The sequence below is a fragment of the Camelus ferus genome, chromosome 11, assembly GCF_009834535.1.
Source record: "Camelus ferus isolate YT-003-E chromosome 11, BCGSAC_Cfer_1.0, whole genome shotgun sequence".
Classification (NCBI taxonomy): Eukaryota; Metazoa; Chordata; class Mammalia; order Artiodactyla; family Camelidae; genus Camelus; species Camelus ferus.
Genome location: NC_045706.1, coordinates 4953164 through 4972318, shown reverse-complemented (window position 1 = coordinate 4972318; position 19155 = coordinate 4953164). Strand labels below are relative to the sequence as shown.

At 47.3% G+C, this 19155-nt stretch overlaps 2 protein-coding genes across 7 annotated transcripts in view; one reads left to right on the top strand and one right to left on the bottom strand.

Annotated features, from left to right (window-relative positions):
* The window catches only part of DOCK1 (dedicator of cytokinesis 1), a 484302-nt gene that overhangs the window by 193799 nt on the left and 271348 nt on the right, over positions 1-19155 (top strand).
* INSYN2A (inhibitory synaptic factor 2A) overlaps positions 3196-19155 on the bottom strand; it is a 58029-nt gene continuing 42069 nt past the window's right edge. For 2 of the 6 annotated variants that reach the window (XM_032490669.1, XM_032490667.1), the window contains one exon: positions 3196-3822. In XM_032490669.1, coding sequence (XP_032346560.1) covers positions 3639-3822 — 184 coding nt within the window. In that variant the 3' untranslated portion in view covers positions 3196-3638. Of the gene's footprint in view, positions 3823-15579; positions 16970-19155 lie in introns of those variants that run through there. The other 4 variants (XM_032490665.1, XM_032490664.1, XM_032490668.1 and 1 more) reach the window with 3 other exon arrangements.

The window sequence follows — 19155 nt, the reverse complement described above, 5'->3', positions numbered from 1 at the left end:
TGCTTACGATGGCTCCCCAAGGAGAACGGCTTTGCAAGGCATGCTCCTTGTAACTGTCTGAGACCGGAGTCAGCCGGCTGCTGGTCCACGAACGATGGCGTCATTCCTGCCACTCCTTGGGCCTCCATGGCAGTGGACACCTCAGCGGCCTTGTAGGACATGGGAAACTTCTGCCAACTTCATGTGTCTTTTCCAAGAGAGCAAGGTTTTCCCAAACTTTGATTCACTCCTTGACTTTACTCTGCTGGTGTTGGGGGAGGGTCTGAGATCGAAGGAGCAGATGCAGAGGCGTGGGACCTCTCCTTGGAGGCTAGCGGCACACTTGCAGAGTGACTGGTGGCATCCATGTGGCCAAATGTCCTTCCCTGTATCTAGTTGTTGAAAAGCGAGGACGTCTGAGGCAGCACCAGTGTGTGGCTCACCGATGGTGGCAGAATTTGCCTGGGAGCAACCCCCAACGTGGTCCGGGCAGTGGGTCTCCCTCCCCATTCTGCACTCAGCTTGTACTCCACGCCCCTTCTGCCCCAGAGGAACTTGTGAGGGCAGCGGGAGTCTCTCTCTCAGCCCACAGGGGTCCCCCTGTCCTTGAGAGTAGATTGCCAGTGCAGAGACCCAGAAAGGGGGTGGTGACCTCTCCTGTCCTAGGCTTCTAGGGGGCCTTCTCCCTTGGGAGTGGACGTTGGTTTGGGGCTGGTCCCCGTGGGAAGGGCAGGGTGCTCAGCCCACGTGGGGCACCTGTCTCCCACCCAGGGGAGGGAAGAAGAAAGGAGGTGGCTGATCCCCTGGGGCTGGGGATCTGCTTGATGGATGACCTGGAGAGAATCTGGTTCCAGCGGGGCATTGCCGGCTTTGCCCTGGAAGCACTGATGAGTTCAGTGTCCTCTTGAGGGTCCTTAAAAATTAGACTGTTAGCCAGATGCCGCTGGGAGACGGTACAGTGCCCTTTGCCCTTAAAAGTCATCCTGTCCCCCTGGCAACTGACGCCCATGCCAGGGTGTGCGGTCTGGTAAATTGAGTCTGAGCTGGATCCCAGCCCTGCCCCCTCCCCTGCCAGGCCAGGCCAGTGGGCAGTTCCCACACCCCACACTTGTCTCCTCTCCTGAAGACCCGAGGGGGTTTTCCTCAGCCTGAACAGCTCTCCTTTATTATTCTTTTCTTAGATTACTTCTATTTTCCCAAATTATTGAGACCAGGAAAGAAGTTTAATAGCCACACAGAACATTACCTTTGATTTTTTTTTATTTAAAAATTAATAAAGAACTTAGTGACAAGTATAATAATTTAATCTCTATACGTAATGCCATGTGTACATCTACATATAAGGGAACACTGGACTTTTTACCTTGGTTTTGTATCAAAGGTTTTTCTTAAATCTTTCTAAGAGAAGAGTCATCATCTGTTAGTGACACACTGCAATTAAACTATGAAATGGTTTTGAAAATATTTTTTTCTATTGTGAAGATAGTTTAGTTTTTTAATAGGAATGAGTTTATCTTCAGTTTCCTTTTTGAATCCCAAAATGTTAATTCTTATTGTTTATTTTCGGGTCTAGATGCTTTCAAACACTGACGCTTCTTTGTTGACTAGGATGTCGTCTTGTTTAGACAGAATCATAGAACTAATTAGAAAGCTGCTAACACCCTTATTTTAATTCACTGAGATAGTGAGGATTCTTAAAACACAAGGAGAGATAACTTGTTGCAAACATTTTTATAACTTTAGTTAAAAACAGTATAAAATACATGAAACACTTTTTTTTTTTTAATGTTATCGCTACACGAAACAATGGCACTTCCTTCATGGTCAGGATCAACTGACTCAGCCTTCTTCTCGCACAAAAATATTTCTCAATTCTGTTAACTGACATTCCAGGATTTGTGTCCTCATATCTTCCACAAAGATGCATGGTTTTCTTTTAAGTAAAAGCCTACCTCTGCAATTACAGTTTGAGTAACCCCCAACGACCGCTTACACGAGATCCTCCGTTCACATTTTTTCAAGTCCAGGTCTGATTGCTGATCACTAAGGTCCTTGCAGAATCAAAACACTTAGAATGAAAATAGATTTGCTATTGAGTCAGGAGGAAAATGCATGGCAAGAAATAGCTCCAGTCTGAGAAACGCAGGTGGAGATCCTTTTACCAAGGCTGACCGCTTTGTTATTGGCATCTAATCGATGAGGGGTGCGTGTGAACACGAGATTAGCTAGGAAACTGCTGCACAGAGACGAGAAGACTCGGTTGTCTTGTACGCTCACAAACGACTCCAAATTGAAGTTGTGCCAAAAAAGGCAAAAGAAGATTTCTACTTCCTATTGTGAAAAGCCAAGACTTGACAGACAAAGTCATTAACAGACGAGGGGCTTTTGACTTCTATAAAAAGATACCTGCGTAGGTGCAAAGGAATGTGTGAAAAAATAAAGGAACTAAGATTCCTATTGCAATGTGTAATCAAAAGAGAATCCTTAAGTGTCACAATTTATTTAAAAAAGACCTAAAAACATTTGATTCACAGCTTTCCCCTAGGTATGTCATTTAGTACGACTTACTAATAGGTTAAATGTAGGCGACATGAAGTTGGTTTTTTGGCAGCCGCTAAACTAAGCACGCTGTTTCTCTCTGAGATGGTCAGGTCTTCCACAGTTGTTTCAAAGCATAACGAATTGTATAAAACGTCTGGCTGAGCTTTTGTGATGAACAGTGTCTCAGGGATTGATCCACAGAAACACTTTCCCATGGCAGAGGACGTCTGTGATTTATTGGTGACTGTGTTATCCATTGTGTATCTCTATGGGTGTTTTCAAATTCTTGCCAGAATTTATCACTTGGCCTTTGGGTACCAAAAGATTAAAAATGAGATCTATGAAAGCTTAGTGTCCAATAGCTCTGACCCTGTCAACTTGCAGTGATTAAAGGCATGTCCTGACTTTCGGGGACTCCTGGCTGCTGGCCATTTGGAGAATGAGCAGTAAGCATGTCGCAGGTCTGGAGATGAAGCGAATGCTAAATTTGAGGTGTCAATGTGACACTGAGATGTGGTCACTTGGCTTAGCGCTACAGCACATGAAGGCAAATATACATAGAGTCACATTTTTAGAGATTATTCATGGTCTCTGACCACTTGAAAAAAATTGTGCTTTCTCTGGAATTTGATGTGCTGAAAATCGCACTTGCCGCCCACCCCCCCGCCCCCCGCTTATTTGCAAAAGTAAACATAAAAATGAAGTCCTTTGCAAACGTAAGGGCTACTGTTTCTTCTCAGTATTTTTAAAAAAAGTAAAGGCTTGAAAATAATTATGTTTTAGCTGTGTACAGAGTGACCACCTGCCAGTTTGCAGGTTGATAACGTAATATTTTCCGATCGGGGATGGGGGCATAGAATTTTTACTCAGCATCTTTGACTGTGTAGATTTCATTTCAGATTTTTACATCCGCAAAAGAGCAGCTGGCAAGGAGTGACATTCACTGCCTTGCTCCTGTTACTTATCTGTTACAAAGGCCTTTTTGGTAAAAGCAGGGTGAAAACGGGGCGGTGCCCAGTCAGCCACAGTTTGCTCCATCCTGTTCGTTTTGGAAAAGGATTTACATTTAACTCCAGTGGGTTTTAAAGACGGCCTTGAGACTCCACACACCACGAGTTTTAAAGGAACCAGAGTTTCCATCGTCCGTGCTTTTTAGATTCAGTTTTGGATTTTTGCTTGGGAGTGGAGGCGGACGTCTCCTGAGAGTAAGGCGGGGTTGCAACCTGAGTTTCCTCGAAAGGATGGAGTTTCCTTAGAACTGGCTGGAGTTTGTCTTCTTGTTGCTTAAAATCTAGCTCCACACTAGAAAGGAAAGAGAGAAGAATTTAGTGCTTGGTCTTTCATATATAAAGATCTCCCTTAAAAGAAGAAAAAAGATCTCTCTTGATGGTAGCAGAATTTGATGACACCCAATCAGGGTACTAATCATTCATATTATGTTTATAATGTAATTTTACAACTCAACATTAAGCAACTGGCTATCATATGTTTTTGCTGTAGGTCACAAATAGGTTCATTTTCTTTGAAAAATAACTTACTTGTTTTCATTGCAAACGTTTGAAGTTTTGTTCATGTACACAGCCTGTGTGAAAGGATATAACATGTTTGTTGAAATGAGAAATGTGGCATGTGGATAACCCTTTTGCTTGTCTATAGACTGCACACATGCGCTTCATGGAATATACAGATAACAGAAAATGTGAGTTTTCAGGGGTCACACCCCAAGTGTGAACCTTTTCACAAGGTCAGAGACATCCATTTCTCTCACCTGGAACAGCTGTAAAGTGAAATGACCTTGTCTTATGGTCTCCTTGCAAAATCTCTGTCTGAAAACCTGGTAGGAGCCCACATATCCAACGCTGGGGGAAAGAGTGCGTTTTATCTAGTCAACACCATTTGAATGTCACCCAGTCCTTCTCAAAGGCAGTTTTTCAGGCAAAAAATAGTGTTCCATGAAAATAACCCATAATTGTCATCGCACTGCTGAAGCCAGAAGGTGCAATCGCGTAGCCACGTGGAAGGACACTTGCTAGCAGTGTTAGTGTCTGTGTTAAAATGACAGGATTCAAGATGATTCTTTAAGTGTGTCTTGTTTCTGGTGAATGTCTCCCAAGAACGCTGCAGCTTGCCTGGAGTCCTCCTGTCTTTCCACGGCTTTGGAAAGGACCGCTGTGGACCCCCTAAGTTTCGGAGAGGACCCCATGACTCTTCTGTGCCGAGCCCAGGAGCAAGGGGCCTCGCCCCTCTTCTGCTTCCCTCGCCTATGTCCCTCTGGTTTGAACCCGGGTGCTGCCTCAGCCCAGGCCTCCGGGTCTTCCCACCCTTTGCTCCTCCCACGTCTGCTCTGGATGCCAGACTGAATGTCAGTAGATTTCAGTAAAGGCTCAGCAATGAGGATAATATATGCGCTCATAACATTTTACATCCAGTGGAACCGTAAACCATTTATAAACATGATACCCTCCTGATTTAGAGAACCATTAATCCTAGCCAAATTTTGACATTTTGGAAAGACAAAACAGCAAAGCTGTATTATCTGGAGTTTGAAAAACAAGTTCAAGACCCATCTAATGGACCATTTTATGTTTTAAATCCACTGTTCCATTTTTCTTATCATCAAAGACTACAATATTACTGAAAAAATTTAAAATACGGTCAGAGAAGTTTATGGCTAGTTACCCCACCCCACCCTCCCTACACTCCCAAAACAGGAATTATTTTTCCCCCTCATTTCAAAGGGCCTCTTTGAATTATGCTGCATTTTATAGGAAGGAGAATGAACCTCGTGAACTCGTGGCTTGCTATTCCAGAATATGGGGTGGTGGGGGCGTAGTTCCTCTTAAGGGCAGTTGTGAAAAGTGCAGATGTCGAGAAGCGTTGCATTTGTGAAACACGAGCCTCAGTTACTGGTTCAGTAGGAAGAACTGGGATTTCCATCCTGGCTTTCCCACTTGCTGCCGGGGGGTGGGAGGGGCTCAGATAAGTCCTTTATCCTTTTTAGGGCTCAGTTCGGTTCACTTCAAGGGATACAGTAATTACTGCCCTATCTCACTGAGTTATGATAAGGATCTCCCCAGTTCCCCCCACCAGAAAAAAAAAAGTCAGTGAAAAAGTTCCCTAAACTGTAGGATGCAATTCAGCTATGATTTTGTCCTTATTATCTGTTGAGCACTAATTTTATAATGGGAACAAGAGCTAACATTGATGAAAAAATATCTATTAACGAATTCTTCAACTTGGACATTTAGCAAGGAAAACAAGAACCTTGCCATTGAGTCTTGAGATGTTATAGTAGCCAATACGGTATTCTGGGTACAAAAGAGTAATATCATCCAGGTGCTTGGTTCACATTGAAAGCAAGCTCTCTGGCTCATAACCATTTCAATAGTCCCAGATAGGTTTTGTGTTATTAGATCAGAGGGTGGTGCTAGCATTTCCTAGGCTAACAGTACAGTTCTGGGTACCTGTAATTATTGAATTCCTATTAAGCCCCTGCATTGGGAATCCTGTCATTAACCAATTTATCACACTGCGGAACCATGTAATCACAGAGTAATCTAATCTGACTTCCTGTTAACAAAATGACTCGACTTCATCTGTCAGGTGATTCCTATCTGCACTTCCCCCATGACTGAGAAGCTGCACCCAGGAGCAGATTCCTGGTGGAGGGAGCGTGTGTGGCTGTGAGTGCCTGCAGGGACGTGCCTGCAGTGAGGTGACCTTCAGCCGGGCACCTCCCGTCCCTCCTGTGACCCCCCAGCTGCAGTGCATCTGCTTGTGAGGTGGCACCTGGCCACCAGCCAGGCAAACTGGAGCACTGCACCCCACTACCCACAGGAACAATATGCACTGCTCCGAACGCTGCTCTCCATTTTCCACTGGCGGATTTTTCTTGTTTTAGGAGGAACACACCAAGCCACCTGGGCGACTCTGAAGCAGACAGCTGGCTGGAGAGGGCAGCGTCCGAAGGTTAATAGTCTGGCAGACTCTAGCTGACACAGAGGGAAGGGCCCTTCAGTCTTAGCAGCCAAATGGCCAGACTAAAGCATCACCTGCTGCCCTGGTTTGCTCAGACAACTTGGTCAGAAGCCAGGTGGACATTCTAGGGCACTTGGACTCTGTGCCCAGAACTCATCCCTGTTTAACGTAGTGAGCTGTACAGATAGGTCCTGGGGGGCTTCAGGGGGGCTGCCTGGTGGAGGAGTGACGGTCCTCGCTTTGCTTCAACACTGATCCACAGGACAGTGGGTGTGGGGCGGGCCCCTGGGTGCTGCCTTGTGGATGGTGTGTGTGGGCGCTGCCACCATTGCTGAAGACGAGGCTACTGTCTTCATGGCTGGGACTTTGTTCCTTGCCTAGAGCACCTGTCCTGGCTCGTGGCATGGCTGGCCACTTCTTGTCCCTCTGTCCCCAGGCACAAGTGACCCACTGACTCTCCAGCACCTTCTGAAACATCCCCTGTCACCACTCCCTCCTTCTCGGAGCTCAGTACGAATAATGTATTTGTTTCTGTATCACTTTGCTCCCATCCTCCAAATGCAGGTGCCTTGGCAGGCTGGGTGTCGTCCCATCTCTTCCCAGCACCTGCAACAGGGCCTGAATCACGCAGTGGCCTATGTGATATTTACAGAATTGACACATGAGCCTTAGAGGCCAAATCCATGTCAGCTTCCGCCCCAGTTGCCCCGGCCCACTGGTTCGATCAGTGATGTTGGCCCCTGGCTCTCCTCCCCCAGTGAGCCCCCTCCTCGATGCCGATAAACAGGGCTTCTCACCGAGGCAGCATTGCTGGCAGGTCACCCACTCCCAGTGGAATCTGTGACCCGGCTCCATCCTATCAGAACTTAGTCAAAGAATATTCTGAAACTTAACGCTGCGAAACACACAACAGCCTCTGTTCAGAGCTTGCCTCCCCTACTTCCACTCCTGACTTGCCCTTCTCTGGAAGAGTCTGCAGAGTGAGGTCTTGCACAGGAGGGGCAGGATCAGCAGCGTGCCTTTGCCAGTGGCCAGTTGCGCTCTGTGAAGGGGAACCTGGGAGAATCTTCCCAGTCTCTTTGCTCTTTTCCTGTGGGCTGGAGGCCCTGATGTGGTTTTCTGCATGATGTTGCTTCTAAGCTCCGTCAAGGGCAGCATGCCTGCCCCTTGTGGTTTGGACCTTTCTCCCCAGAGCAGTGCAAGCTCTGAGACTTACTGCCCAGTTGAACAAGCAGACTGGAGTGTGTACATTCCAAGTCTGGGCTCCAGCCCTTGTCCTCATCTCTTAGGACTCAGCTGGGGGCTTACACAGCATCCTGCAACCTCCAGGGTCTTGATGTCCAGCTGCGCACGAGGCAGGAGGCTGCTGGTGGTGTCGCCTGTTTCCCCACAGGCGAGGTCTGGTGTTTGTCATGCACTGTTGAGGGGACACGCACGTCATGCTGAATGCTTCAACCTCGGGAGGAGAAGCAGCCTGGAAAATGTCCTGACTGTAGTGTTTCAGAGGCTGAGTGTGAAGGGGCTGGAGTCAGGCCGGCCTCACCTGTGCTAGGTGTTCTCTCCTTTAACGCCTGAGTTAAAATGCAGGCTGCCGGCTGATGCGGAGTGGTCCCAGGACTGCTGGGGCTGTTTACAAGATCTGAATTCCCCGGGAGCGCTTAGCGTTTACCTCCAGATCTCTCCTTTCCCTGCCTGCAACCCCCTCTCCCAAAACCATCCAGCAAAATGCTTGCGTTGAGAGCTCCCGGGAACCGAGGCCTTGCCCGCGTTCCTGCCACCGAGAGCCGTTTGCTGTGAATCCACGTGACTCCCTGTGATCAGTGACTAAAGCAGCGGGGCGCAAACTTAATTTCTTCGGTTAGTCCTTTTCTCTTAAAGGTGAAAGTTTGAGGTATAGGAGCTTTTCTTACAGAATTATTATTCTGTACATTTCCAAAGAAATAAAAATCCGTCTCGAACCTCAGGCTGCTCCGTCAGCTGGCACCAGCTTTATTTTCTACTCCCGGAGCCTCTGCTGGGCTCTGTAGTAACACTTCTCCCCACGGCTGCGCGCGGTGCTGCAGAGGAGCGTCGTCCCGGCGTCTCCAGTGGATGCTCTGCTTGTCTGCTGCTCCTATAAATACTCGGGCCCTGCCACAGTTCCCTTAGCAAACTGTCACCAGCTCCGCGAGTTAATTTAAGGGGAATGTATTTAGAACATCCCTTTCTCCCATCCCCTATGTGGAGCAGTGAAGGGTCTGGTGAGTTGGTTCCCAGGCACTGTGTGTTTTCTGGGCTGGAAGAAATCCTGAGATCCCTGATTTCTCTGACCTCAATAGTGTCAGTCGGGCTCAGTGGACTGCAGAGCGGAGGCCTCCATTGCTAATTCTGTTTGAATCAGATTGCAGGGTCCCCCGCGGTAAGTGTGGCTCGGACAGACTCAGGCTCTGCCACTGTGGGTAAATCACCCCCTCTTCAGGACCTGAGCTTCCATGGAGCCACCACGCACATGCGGAAACACGGACAAGCCCGGGAGAGCCAGCGCGCTGGGGTGAGCGGGGCCCCTCCCATGCGATCTGAACGGGACAAATAGTGTCCCCAAAACAGAACGGTTTATGTCTGGCCAGCTTTCCGACAGCACCATGGAGTACTCGGTGTTGTTCAGAGGCAGCTCAAAATGCAGCTCCAAGTTCAGGCCGGGATCTCTCCCTTGCAAGTCAGCTGAATCCGGCAAGACTCTTCTCTTCTGGGCCTTGGTTTATGTGCACCGGCTGTACTTCTAGGCAGTGGAAGAACCAGGACCCAAAACAGCCATCACACTCCCCCAGACGCCTCTCTGGGTGAATATTGAGGGGCCCCATTCATCCAACTTGGCCAAAAGCACACCTATGTTTCCCCAGTCTGCTGCCCTGGCTTCCCAAACGCTGCCGACGGCCACCATGCCAGGCACTAGGGACCTAGCTTGACTCGCCCCTCCCGCTGGCTCCCATCACTGGGTCCCGTGCAGCCGCCCGCAGCGGTCTCCAGCGCCCACCTCTCTCCCCGCTGCCTGCCTGAGTCCAGTCCAGTTCCACTTCATCTCATTTGTCCTCGCACCATCTTTCTCCTGCCCTGACCTGTTTTCCAGTTACCAGAATCACCTTAGGGAAACCTGAGACTCCTTGACAAACTTCTGTGCATCCTTTAAACCTAGGTCACTTGTCGTTTCTTCTCTCTATGGGTTTTCTAGAGTAACATTTGCCCGCCCCTGCGTCCTGTCCAAACCCTGGACCAACTGCTCTGGTCTCTGTACCAGCCTGTCCAGCTCATGTTGGACCATTGCTCCTTTTTCTCGGGTCTGTGAACTCACTAAGGCACAGGCTGTGTTGAATTCAGCTTTGTTAGTGATGCCTTTAATACAGTGACAGACTCAGCACATGTCCTCTGTTTACTGAACTGAAATAAAGGGCTGAGAGGACCCCAGGCCCCCTGGCTTCCAGTCTCCGCAGAATGCTGCTGCTGCTGCTTTCTAGTTATAATTTATTCATCAGAATGAACACAGGTGCAGGAAAAACGCCCATATTTTATATACCTATTATATGTGTATGAGTCCTGTCTGATACTCCAATATTAATAATTTGAACACAGAAATGATTCATCATAACTTTGAATCCTTCCCCCACCACTGTTTCACACGGTTGGTGCCTAATCAGAGTTCACAGAACTGCTGTAAGATTGAAAAGTCCAGAATTAGATGGGTATTCAGTAATATTAATACCTCAACTATAAGACCTGTCCTTTTCTCATGGTATGCTATGGCAAGGAAGTTATGATTATGGCTATAAAAAACTGAACATTAGCCGGTTATTCTAGCTATAAATTATACGGTGAAGTATCCAAAGTTACAGTTAGACAGTGACCTTTCTGAGAATATCTTGTTATTTATCCTGTCCGCACAGGAGAATAGTCACTCCTTTAATGCTTGACTGAAGCCCCAGCCTCAGTATCTTTCTCGTCTGTGACTTCCTTTTGAATACAAATATTGGTTTGGCATGCAGGCTGCATCCGAGGGCCCAAATTTGAGAGCCCACCCGATGTAAAGGGATCAGGGAACCACGTTTTAACCTCCCATAATGTTTCACCACAGGGAGGTCCTAGCAGAAGGACTCAAGGTCCTGTTTATAACCTCTGCCCATGATAATTTCACTAACAAGAGCGTCACGTGTATTAAGCATATCTGAGGCCACACTCCTAGCCAGCCATCCAGGTCAGAAAATACACTGAGAAGAGATGGATAATTATTACATGTAGACTGCCAGTTCCCTGCCGGCCCTGGCCTCCACGGGGAGCACACAATTATTATTATTATTTTTCACCTTTGGGCAGGAAGTGCATTGTAACTGCAATTAAAAAGAGAAAACACACGACCCTCCAGAATGGGATGTAGTGAGTCCCGCAGGTGCCTGGGGTGGGACACCCAGCCAGGCAACATGAGTAGGCTCGGCCAGGATCTTGGTCATCACCTTGTCTGCTGTTCTCATCTCGAGGATGGGCACTCTTCTGCCCGGGGAGGAATGACATCTTGAGGTCACAGTGCTTAAGTTAATGTGCAAAGCAACTTGACCCCTCTGAGCCACCAGCCCAGAATGCTGAGCTGGAGATGCTCTCAGGCGCCCCCCGTATTTTGACATGAGCAGAGAGGACCAGGATGTGGAGCGGCGACAGTTGTCGGCACACAGACCAGAAAACCATTAGCTTCTTGTGCATGTCTTACGGCGTCACCGGTGACTGGTCTAAACCCCAGGCTCCCCTGTGCCTCCACGGATATGATGTCTATGGGACCAGTCCCTTCAAGGGGGCTGACAAGAGAAAAGAGTCAGCTGAGCGGTCCAGGCAAACCCTAGGTGGCTTCTCTGAGGTCACTGGGTCCCCGAGGAATTTCACACGCTCTCAGTCAGGGCACTGCAGTGAGGGCTGGGTCCTGTCTCTAACCTGTAGAGAAATCTCCACAGTCACCTAAAACTGAATTACACTGAATTACCCTCACGCTGCTTTGGACATAGGTGGCTGCCTTATTAACTGTGACCTTGGAGGGTCTCAAGAGGAGGGCTATCAGTGTAATTAACCTTTCTCTGCTGAATAAATTTTAACTAATTGCTTTACAAATAATATGTTGAGTAATCAGTTTTCAATTTTACAGCTGTAATCAGTTACATATTAGCATTTTTGATACTAAACATTAGTCAGAGGTCACTAAAGATTACTAAAACCTAATCCTTGTATATTGGGGAAGAAGAAATTATTTATCTTTAGAATTCTAATAGAATATACAAATTTGGATTGTTGGTTTTGGGAATTTTCAAGGAGAATTTTGAGGTTGGTTAAATCATTTTTTTTCCCCCTGACTTTTAATTTACTTTATTAAAACATATTTCCTTGCACCAGAATAACATTGCCTTAGGTATAATCCAGGGAAATCCTTCCTGTCATCTTCCTCCCGCCCCATCACTCACTGGAAATACCAGGAACAGAGCACTAAATAGTAGACAAAAGGCTAATTTCCTCCACATCAGTTCATGTTGTTAAAGAACTTAATATGCACAGGGGTGGTAATTGAAGCAGGCCTGGAAAGGGCACTTCCACTAAGAGATAATCACTAAATGACAAAGGCGGCAAAGATTCCACTCCAAGTGGGCTCTGGGCAGGCTGGAACTGGCCCCAGTTCTGCATAGAAATGCAGTTACTTCTCTTAATAGTAAGACTTCATTAGTCGTGAGGGGCCGAGTTCTGGTGGCTGTCCTGATGGCAGGCCACCCTCCCCAGCTCCCTTTTTGCAGCACTCTGGAATCAGTGAAATGTCCCTGCAGATGGATCTTTATCTGGAATCTTTGCAGCTTTCTAGTTTGTGTTCTTATTGGTGATGCCATGAATTTCCAGTGATGATTTGAGAAAATGCAGACCATTAATTCTGTGAATTCCTTGTTCAAGCTCATAATATTAGGGTATTATCCTCGAATTTCCTGAAAGCCTCCAATGCATTGTGAAAAGGAACTTGTAGATTTGGGGAACTTCCTTGATAAGCAGTTGAAGATTGTGATGTACTGGAAAGTTCCCCAGCAGCTGTAGAGATGAGCGCACATGTGCCAGCAAGGCATCCCCTTCCATCCTGGCAAATGCTCTGTTTCTAGATCCTTCCGGTTGTCCTAACCCTCTAGCCCGGGGGAGGGTGGTGGCGGGTGTTCCAGAGAACACATCTAAACCTTCCCCAGTTTGGTACCCCTTGAGATGATCCTGTCTCCCCTGAGCCAGCTGTTCCCAGGGCGGCTGAGCACCCTGTCCTGTAGCTCCCTGTACCCTGCCTTTCGTCACTGTGTCTGTGGCCCACACCTTCTGTTAGAAGGCTCCCTGTTGTCATAAGCTCTCTTGTTTATGGGATCTTGTGGTCGGGATCGCGTGGGTTGTCTTCAGCCAGATCACCAGTCCTGCCATCTCCCAGTGTCTGGGGTCAAGCTCATCGTCTTCTAGGAGTTCCATGAAGAATCCTTGCTGAAGAATGCATACCGAAGTATTTTATTTTTAATGCGATTTTAAAAGGGATTTTTTTTTTTTTTTTACTTTCCTTTTCGGATATTTCATTGTTCGTGTAAAGAAACGCAACAGATTTCTGTATGTTAATCTTGTATCCTGCTACTTTGCTGAATTTGTTTATCAGCTCTAGGAGTTTCTGTGTGGAGTCTTTTGGGTTTTCTATATATAGTATTAAACTTAAAAGCTTTTGCATAGCAAAGGAAACTATAAACAAAATGAAAAGACAACCTACGGAATGGGAGAAAATGTTTGCAAACAATGCGACTAACAAGGGCTTAATTTCCAGAATATACAAATAGCTCAAACAACTCAATAACCAAAAAACAAACAGCCCAGTCCAAAAGTGGGCAGAAGACCTGAAACAAGCATTTCTCCAACGAAGACATACAAATGGCCAATAGGCACATGAAAAAATGCTCAGTATCGCTAATTATCAGATAAATGCAAATCAAAACTACAATGAGGTATCACCTCACACCGGTCAGAAAAAGTCCATCATTAAGAAGTCTACAAACGATAAATGCTGGCGAGGGTGTGGAGAAAAGGGAGCCCTCCTGCACTGCTGGTGGGGATGCAGTTTGGTGCAGCCATTATGAAAAACAGTATGGAGATTCCTTAAGAAACTGAAAACAGACTTACCAGATGGTCCAGCAATCCCCCTCCTGGGCATATAATTTGGAGGAAACTCTTAATTCAAAAAGATAGCAGCGCTGTGTACAATAGCCAAGACATGGAAGCAACCTAAACGCCCACTGACAGGAGACTGGACCAAGCAGCTGTGGTATGTTATGTACAGTGGAATACTAGTCAGCTGTCAGAAAATGAAATCATGCCGTTTGCAGCTACATGGAGGCATGGATGGACCTGGAGATCATCATACTAAGTGAAGTAAGCCAGAAAGAGAAAGAAAAATACCATATATCACTTATATGTGAAATCTAAAAAAAAAAAAAAAAAAAAAAAAGGCTCAAGTGAACTTATATACAAAACCGAAGCAGCCTCACAGACATAGAAAAACAAACTTAAGGTTACCAAAGGGGAAAGGGTCGGGTGGAAGGATAAATTAGGAGTTTGGGATTTGCAGATTCTAACTACATATAAAATAGATGAACAACAAGGTCCTGCTGTAGAGCACAGGGAACTATATTCAATTCCTTGTGATAGTGTATAATAAAAAAGAATAAGAAAAGGAATGTATCTATATATATACGTATGTGTGTGTGTAACTGAATCACTATGCTGTACACCGGAAACGAACACAACATTGTAAACTGACTGTACTTCAATTAAAAAATGCATATAAGCCTCGAATGGAAGGGGCTCAAGTGTTTTATCAAAATGGTTGTTTGAAATTTTGTCTCTGCTTGACAACCAGTGACCAGTGGGTCATATCAGATGATGAAAGTACGGCGTAGACACCGGGGCATCCTGCACACTGCCTCCCTCTGTGGCGTCAAGACAAAGCGACAGGCAGACCCGCGGCGTTCCCATCCCCTCAGGTGCCGCGCCCACTCACTGATTCACTGCACAATTATCCGTGTCACTCCGGGCCAGCTGTGCGGTGGCCCCAAGAGACAGAAAGGAGGCAGGTGTGGGCAGTGCTCTCCTGCGGGTACAGTTGCTTCAGGTCTTGTAACTAACGGCAGGAATTCTAATGCTTTACAGGGAGATTTTAAATTCTGCTAAAGATCCCATTTAATTAATCTGAATCATCATTATCATTGTCTCTTCAGCCTCCCTTTCGTTCCCCAAAGCCTTTGAATTGAGGTTGGCATGAGCTGTCCTCGTGAAAATGTACAGATTTGAATTCAGGCCATTTTGTGGTGGTGCTATTTTACGAATTAACCACTTCGGTCAAGCAGGGAAATGGTACGTTTCATTGTTCCCTTTTGAAACCGAATCTGAACAAAGGGTGACTCATGAGCAGATGGATGACTCATCAGGTTGGTCTGACAAGAAGACTGAGAGAGTCTGGGCACAAAAAATTTCGACTGCTGATGAGCAAAGATTATTTTAGTAATTTATCCTTAAAACATTTTCTGAAATAATTATAGCATATTTTGACAGGAAATAAGGATGATAAGCCAGAAAAGTTTTACTAAAAGAAACTAAAGCTTGTATCTGTTACCTTGTTTCATGCTGAGATGGTCTTAAGTTAGAATTTCACAATTGGTCTGGATCACAATTGAAGGAGTATCATTTTAGGGGGAGAATGTAATCATGTCAACCACCTCAAAATTCCCAGTTACGGGGTTTCAGTGGCTAGTAAACATGGCAACAAGGATGGTTGTTCAGCTCCCTGTAAGTTGATTTGCCAGCATAAGAATGGATGTTATTTGGTTAAGAAATGCCCTGTGCATGTCTAGACTTTTACCTCCATGTGTATTTTCGGTTGAAGCTCTCGGACCCCTTTCCTTTCGTAACTGTAGATCACCGACTCACGGGATCTCAGAGCTGGGAGGGACCTCCCGACCCCTTCATGCAATCCTGCAGGACTTGGAGATCTAAGGATGCCCCGCCGAAGAGAGAGGCAGGCACCCGCTGTCTGAGCTTCAGGCTCAGGCCCGCTTGCAGTGCTGGCAGCCCTTTTCCCCTGAAATTTCTTCCAGATCTTTTGTCCCTTTGATGTATTTTTCCAAGCCCTGTATATTTCCATGACAGACTTATATTTTGCAGAGAAACATGTACCGCCATGCATGGCAAAGGCATACATTTATCCGAGGACTATGTTGCCAGCAACGCAGGCGGCTGCATCTTGGACATGGTGCCCTTTGCACGTCTCTGGGCCACGTGTTCCTGGCAACATGGTGGATTCTCACGCGGCTCAGAGAGGGTAATTGGGTTTCGAGTGAAAAGCGGTGTGTAAATGCAAGACAGGCGGGGTCAAATTCATTGACCTCCAGGGCTCCCTGCCCGCCAGCAAGCAGGTCTGACAAATTGCAACACGTGGAGATTGGCAGCCCTGCTGGCCCCTCGTGTTCGTCCAGGCTCTGGGACAACCACAGTCCTTTGGCATTTTAAAATGTCTTTATTCTGAAATTTCTTTAACCTATTCAGTCCTGAGGTGCTGCAGGCATCCTATGGGAAAGACCAAGGAGATGGGCAGAGATGGGAGGGGGACTCCCAGAACATCGGTGAAGTCGAGGATGCAGACCCTGGTACCTGGGGGCCAGAGCCAGGCATGGGACCAACTGCCAGGACTCTGATCTTGAGCTGATCTCCTCCCGTCCGATGGCACCGTCTCTGGGTAGAGCGCATGCAGGAGTTGAGGGAGGACTTGCTGCAACTTCCTCTGTGAGGAGAGATGCACTTTAATCATTAAGTCTCTGAAATTTGGACACTCCCTCTGGCTCACATCTGGGATGTTTTGGCTGCCCCTGTGCACTGCTCCGGGGTCACCTGCACAGGTCACTTCTTCTGCCCGAGGCCTGTGGAGTTCTGAATGCTTTTCTATCAAAGAAACCTCCAGTCTCCATGAAGCAGTTGGCATTTGAAGAATCACAGGATTGACTGAAAACTGAGAAATCCTCTGGCTGAAATCCCCCGTGCTCACCCTGCCCATTGTTTTTTGGCAAAAAGGAGCCCTGGGGGAAGTTGCCTATCTCGGCGTATTAACAACTGCCAGCCACGAGGGCAGCATCGGGTGGCCGAGAGTCTCCCGAGAGCCAGTCCAGTTTCCCCTTCACCCTCTTGTATCGGTCTTTGGTGTTCTGGTGGGATTACAGAAGCCCCCTTAATCGAGGTGCTGGACTCAGCACCACCAGGGTGATCCCCACGCTGTGACCGCCGCCTACACAGGGCTGGATGCTCCTGGCAAACAGGCTTCTCTGTTGTTGGCCCCCGACCCTCGGTCCTCATCTCTCCAGCTGCGCGCTCACCAAGAGGATGCTGGGTTTGGATCTGTTTATGCCATTTGTGCTCACCACTGAAACGATGTGATTTATTTGAGCATTACATCAACCAGCAAAATATAAGGGAGGCCAGAGAGAATTATTTCTGTGGGCTAGATGCCTTGGAAAGAGGAGAATGCCACAAAGTATTGAGTGTGACAAAGAGAGGGACATAGCAGCACCCAGAAGGATCCTGAAACCAGATTCGGTCTTACGACCTTGTTCCATTTCAAACGAAGGAAAGTGGGTGCAGCCCATGAAGATACCTTGGAAGCCTTGTGGTGCTCATTGACCCAGGAAACATCTGGGCCTCACCTTGGCGTAACTTTAAATTATGTAAACATAAGACCGCAATAGATACGATTCAAATTCAAGTAACATGTTTAAGTTCACGGTTTCCCTTTTGACTGGTGTTCCAATTAGTCAACCAGAAGTGAGCCTTCCTTTCTCACGTATCATCTGTGGCTCTCAGAAAACTCTTGTCTAGTGTCAGTAACCAATGTCAAGGGTAACTGTTAAATTTTAATGACATCCTATATGAAGTGATAAGGAAATTGGGAAACAGAATTTGATGAGTATATATGTCCATCTTGGTACTAATATGGAGATCTCTATTTGAATTAATAGTAGGAAGACTGTCTTTGTGGGGCAGGGTGAGCCCAGCTGAAATGTTATTATGTTATCGCTCTGATGGGGGGAGGGGTTTAAGATACTTTCCTAAAAGAGAGGTCTAGAACTCCACGCCTTCTCCAGTACCAGCCCTCCTGGGATGCTCTGTTCACTCAGATGGCTGACTGTAGGGTTTGTAGCTTTAAAGGTCCCCGCTCTACTCACTTCCTGAAGATGCAGGCCACCAAATCAACAGTCTCTGTGGTCACACCTTTGATGCCAAGTCCCTGTGAGTAGGGAGGCTTGTTCTCAGTTTGCGGGAGGTAACCTAAGTGGTCACAGTGCCTCAGTCCCTCTAGCTGGGGAGTTATGCTAAAAGCTGTCAAATTTTTGTGGTGCTGGGATGCCCAGTTCTAATGAGCTGTGGGCCAGTGGCTCCTGTAGCGGAATTCATGCCGACAGCTGGTTGAGCCAGTTCCAAACAAGAACCACTCTGGGCTAATGCCTCTCCTTCACAAACTTGCTACATCACTTTTAATATGACTGTGCAAGTTACTTCTGGATATAGGGCAAAATTTATTTAAGTTACTTCAGTTACACTGCAGAGCGCCCTAATAAATTATCTTTTCAACCCCCCACAAAACGCTAAGTGTGTCCATGTCATCAGGCTGGCTCTCCCAGACCTCTCCGGAAATCTGCGTTCACTTCTGCCCTGTTGCAGGGAGACCAGAGGAGTTTCAGCTCCCAGAGCAGCAGAGCTAAGTGGTGAGGGTGTATGCCAGGTGCTTTGTATGCTTTACTTCTTTCCCTAAGTGACTGGTTTTGTGACGGGTTACTTTATGCCACTTTGTATCCCTTCACTGTGACTCAGAATTCTCTCCCACCGTCCGAATGTGGCGAAGAGATCCCACCAGCCACACTTCTCTGAGAAGTCTGGATGTGGAGTCTTGACTTTGTCTTGCCTGGGTGCTTGTTTCCCACCTCCTCCTTGTTAGCGGTGGAGGGCAGTCAGGCAGCCGCAGCGGCCAGGAGGCCTTAGCAGGTGGTGTGTGCCTTTTGCTAGACTGTAACTAGGCCACGGTTCCTGCAAGGCCAAGGCAGGTCGTCTCCATCTGGGCACAGGCGACACTGGGACGGGCTGACTCTTTGTCGTGGGGCTGTCTTATGCATCATAGGATGTTGGCAGCATCCCTGGGCTCTGCCTAGTAGATGCCAGGAGCACCTCCCCCGTTGTGACAGCTGGAAATACCTCCCTCCATACTTGCCAGGTGTCCCCTTGGGGGCAGTGTCAGCTGGGTGGAGGGCCTCTGTAGGAAGGACTGTGCTGGGGTGGTACCAGAGCTCTGCCCTGTGGGTTCTTCTGCTACAACTAGACCAGGTCACCAGGTGACCTTTAAACTCTGCTTTTAAAGACCCTGGAGCCCAGTCTGGGATGCTCTGTCTGGACTGGAGTGTGACGGGCCCAGGAATGTGTGGAGTTAAGCTCCCTGCCATTTTAAAGACATTTATACCTTCTCCCTGTCTCTGCCTTCTTGATAAGAGGGTGATAACTTGAAAGGTCTCTTCACAAGGTATTTTTTGGTTGAGAGCGGGTGGGGTTCCTTCACACATT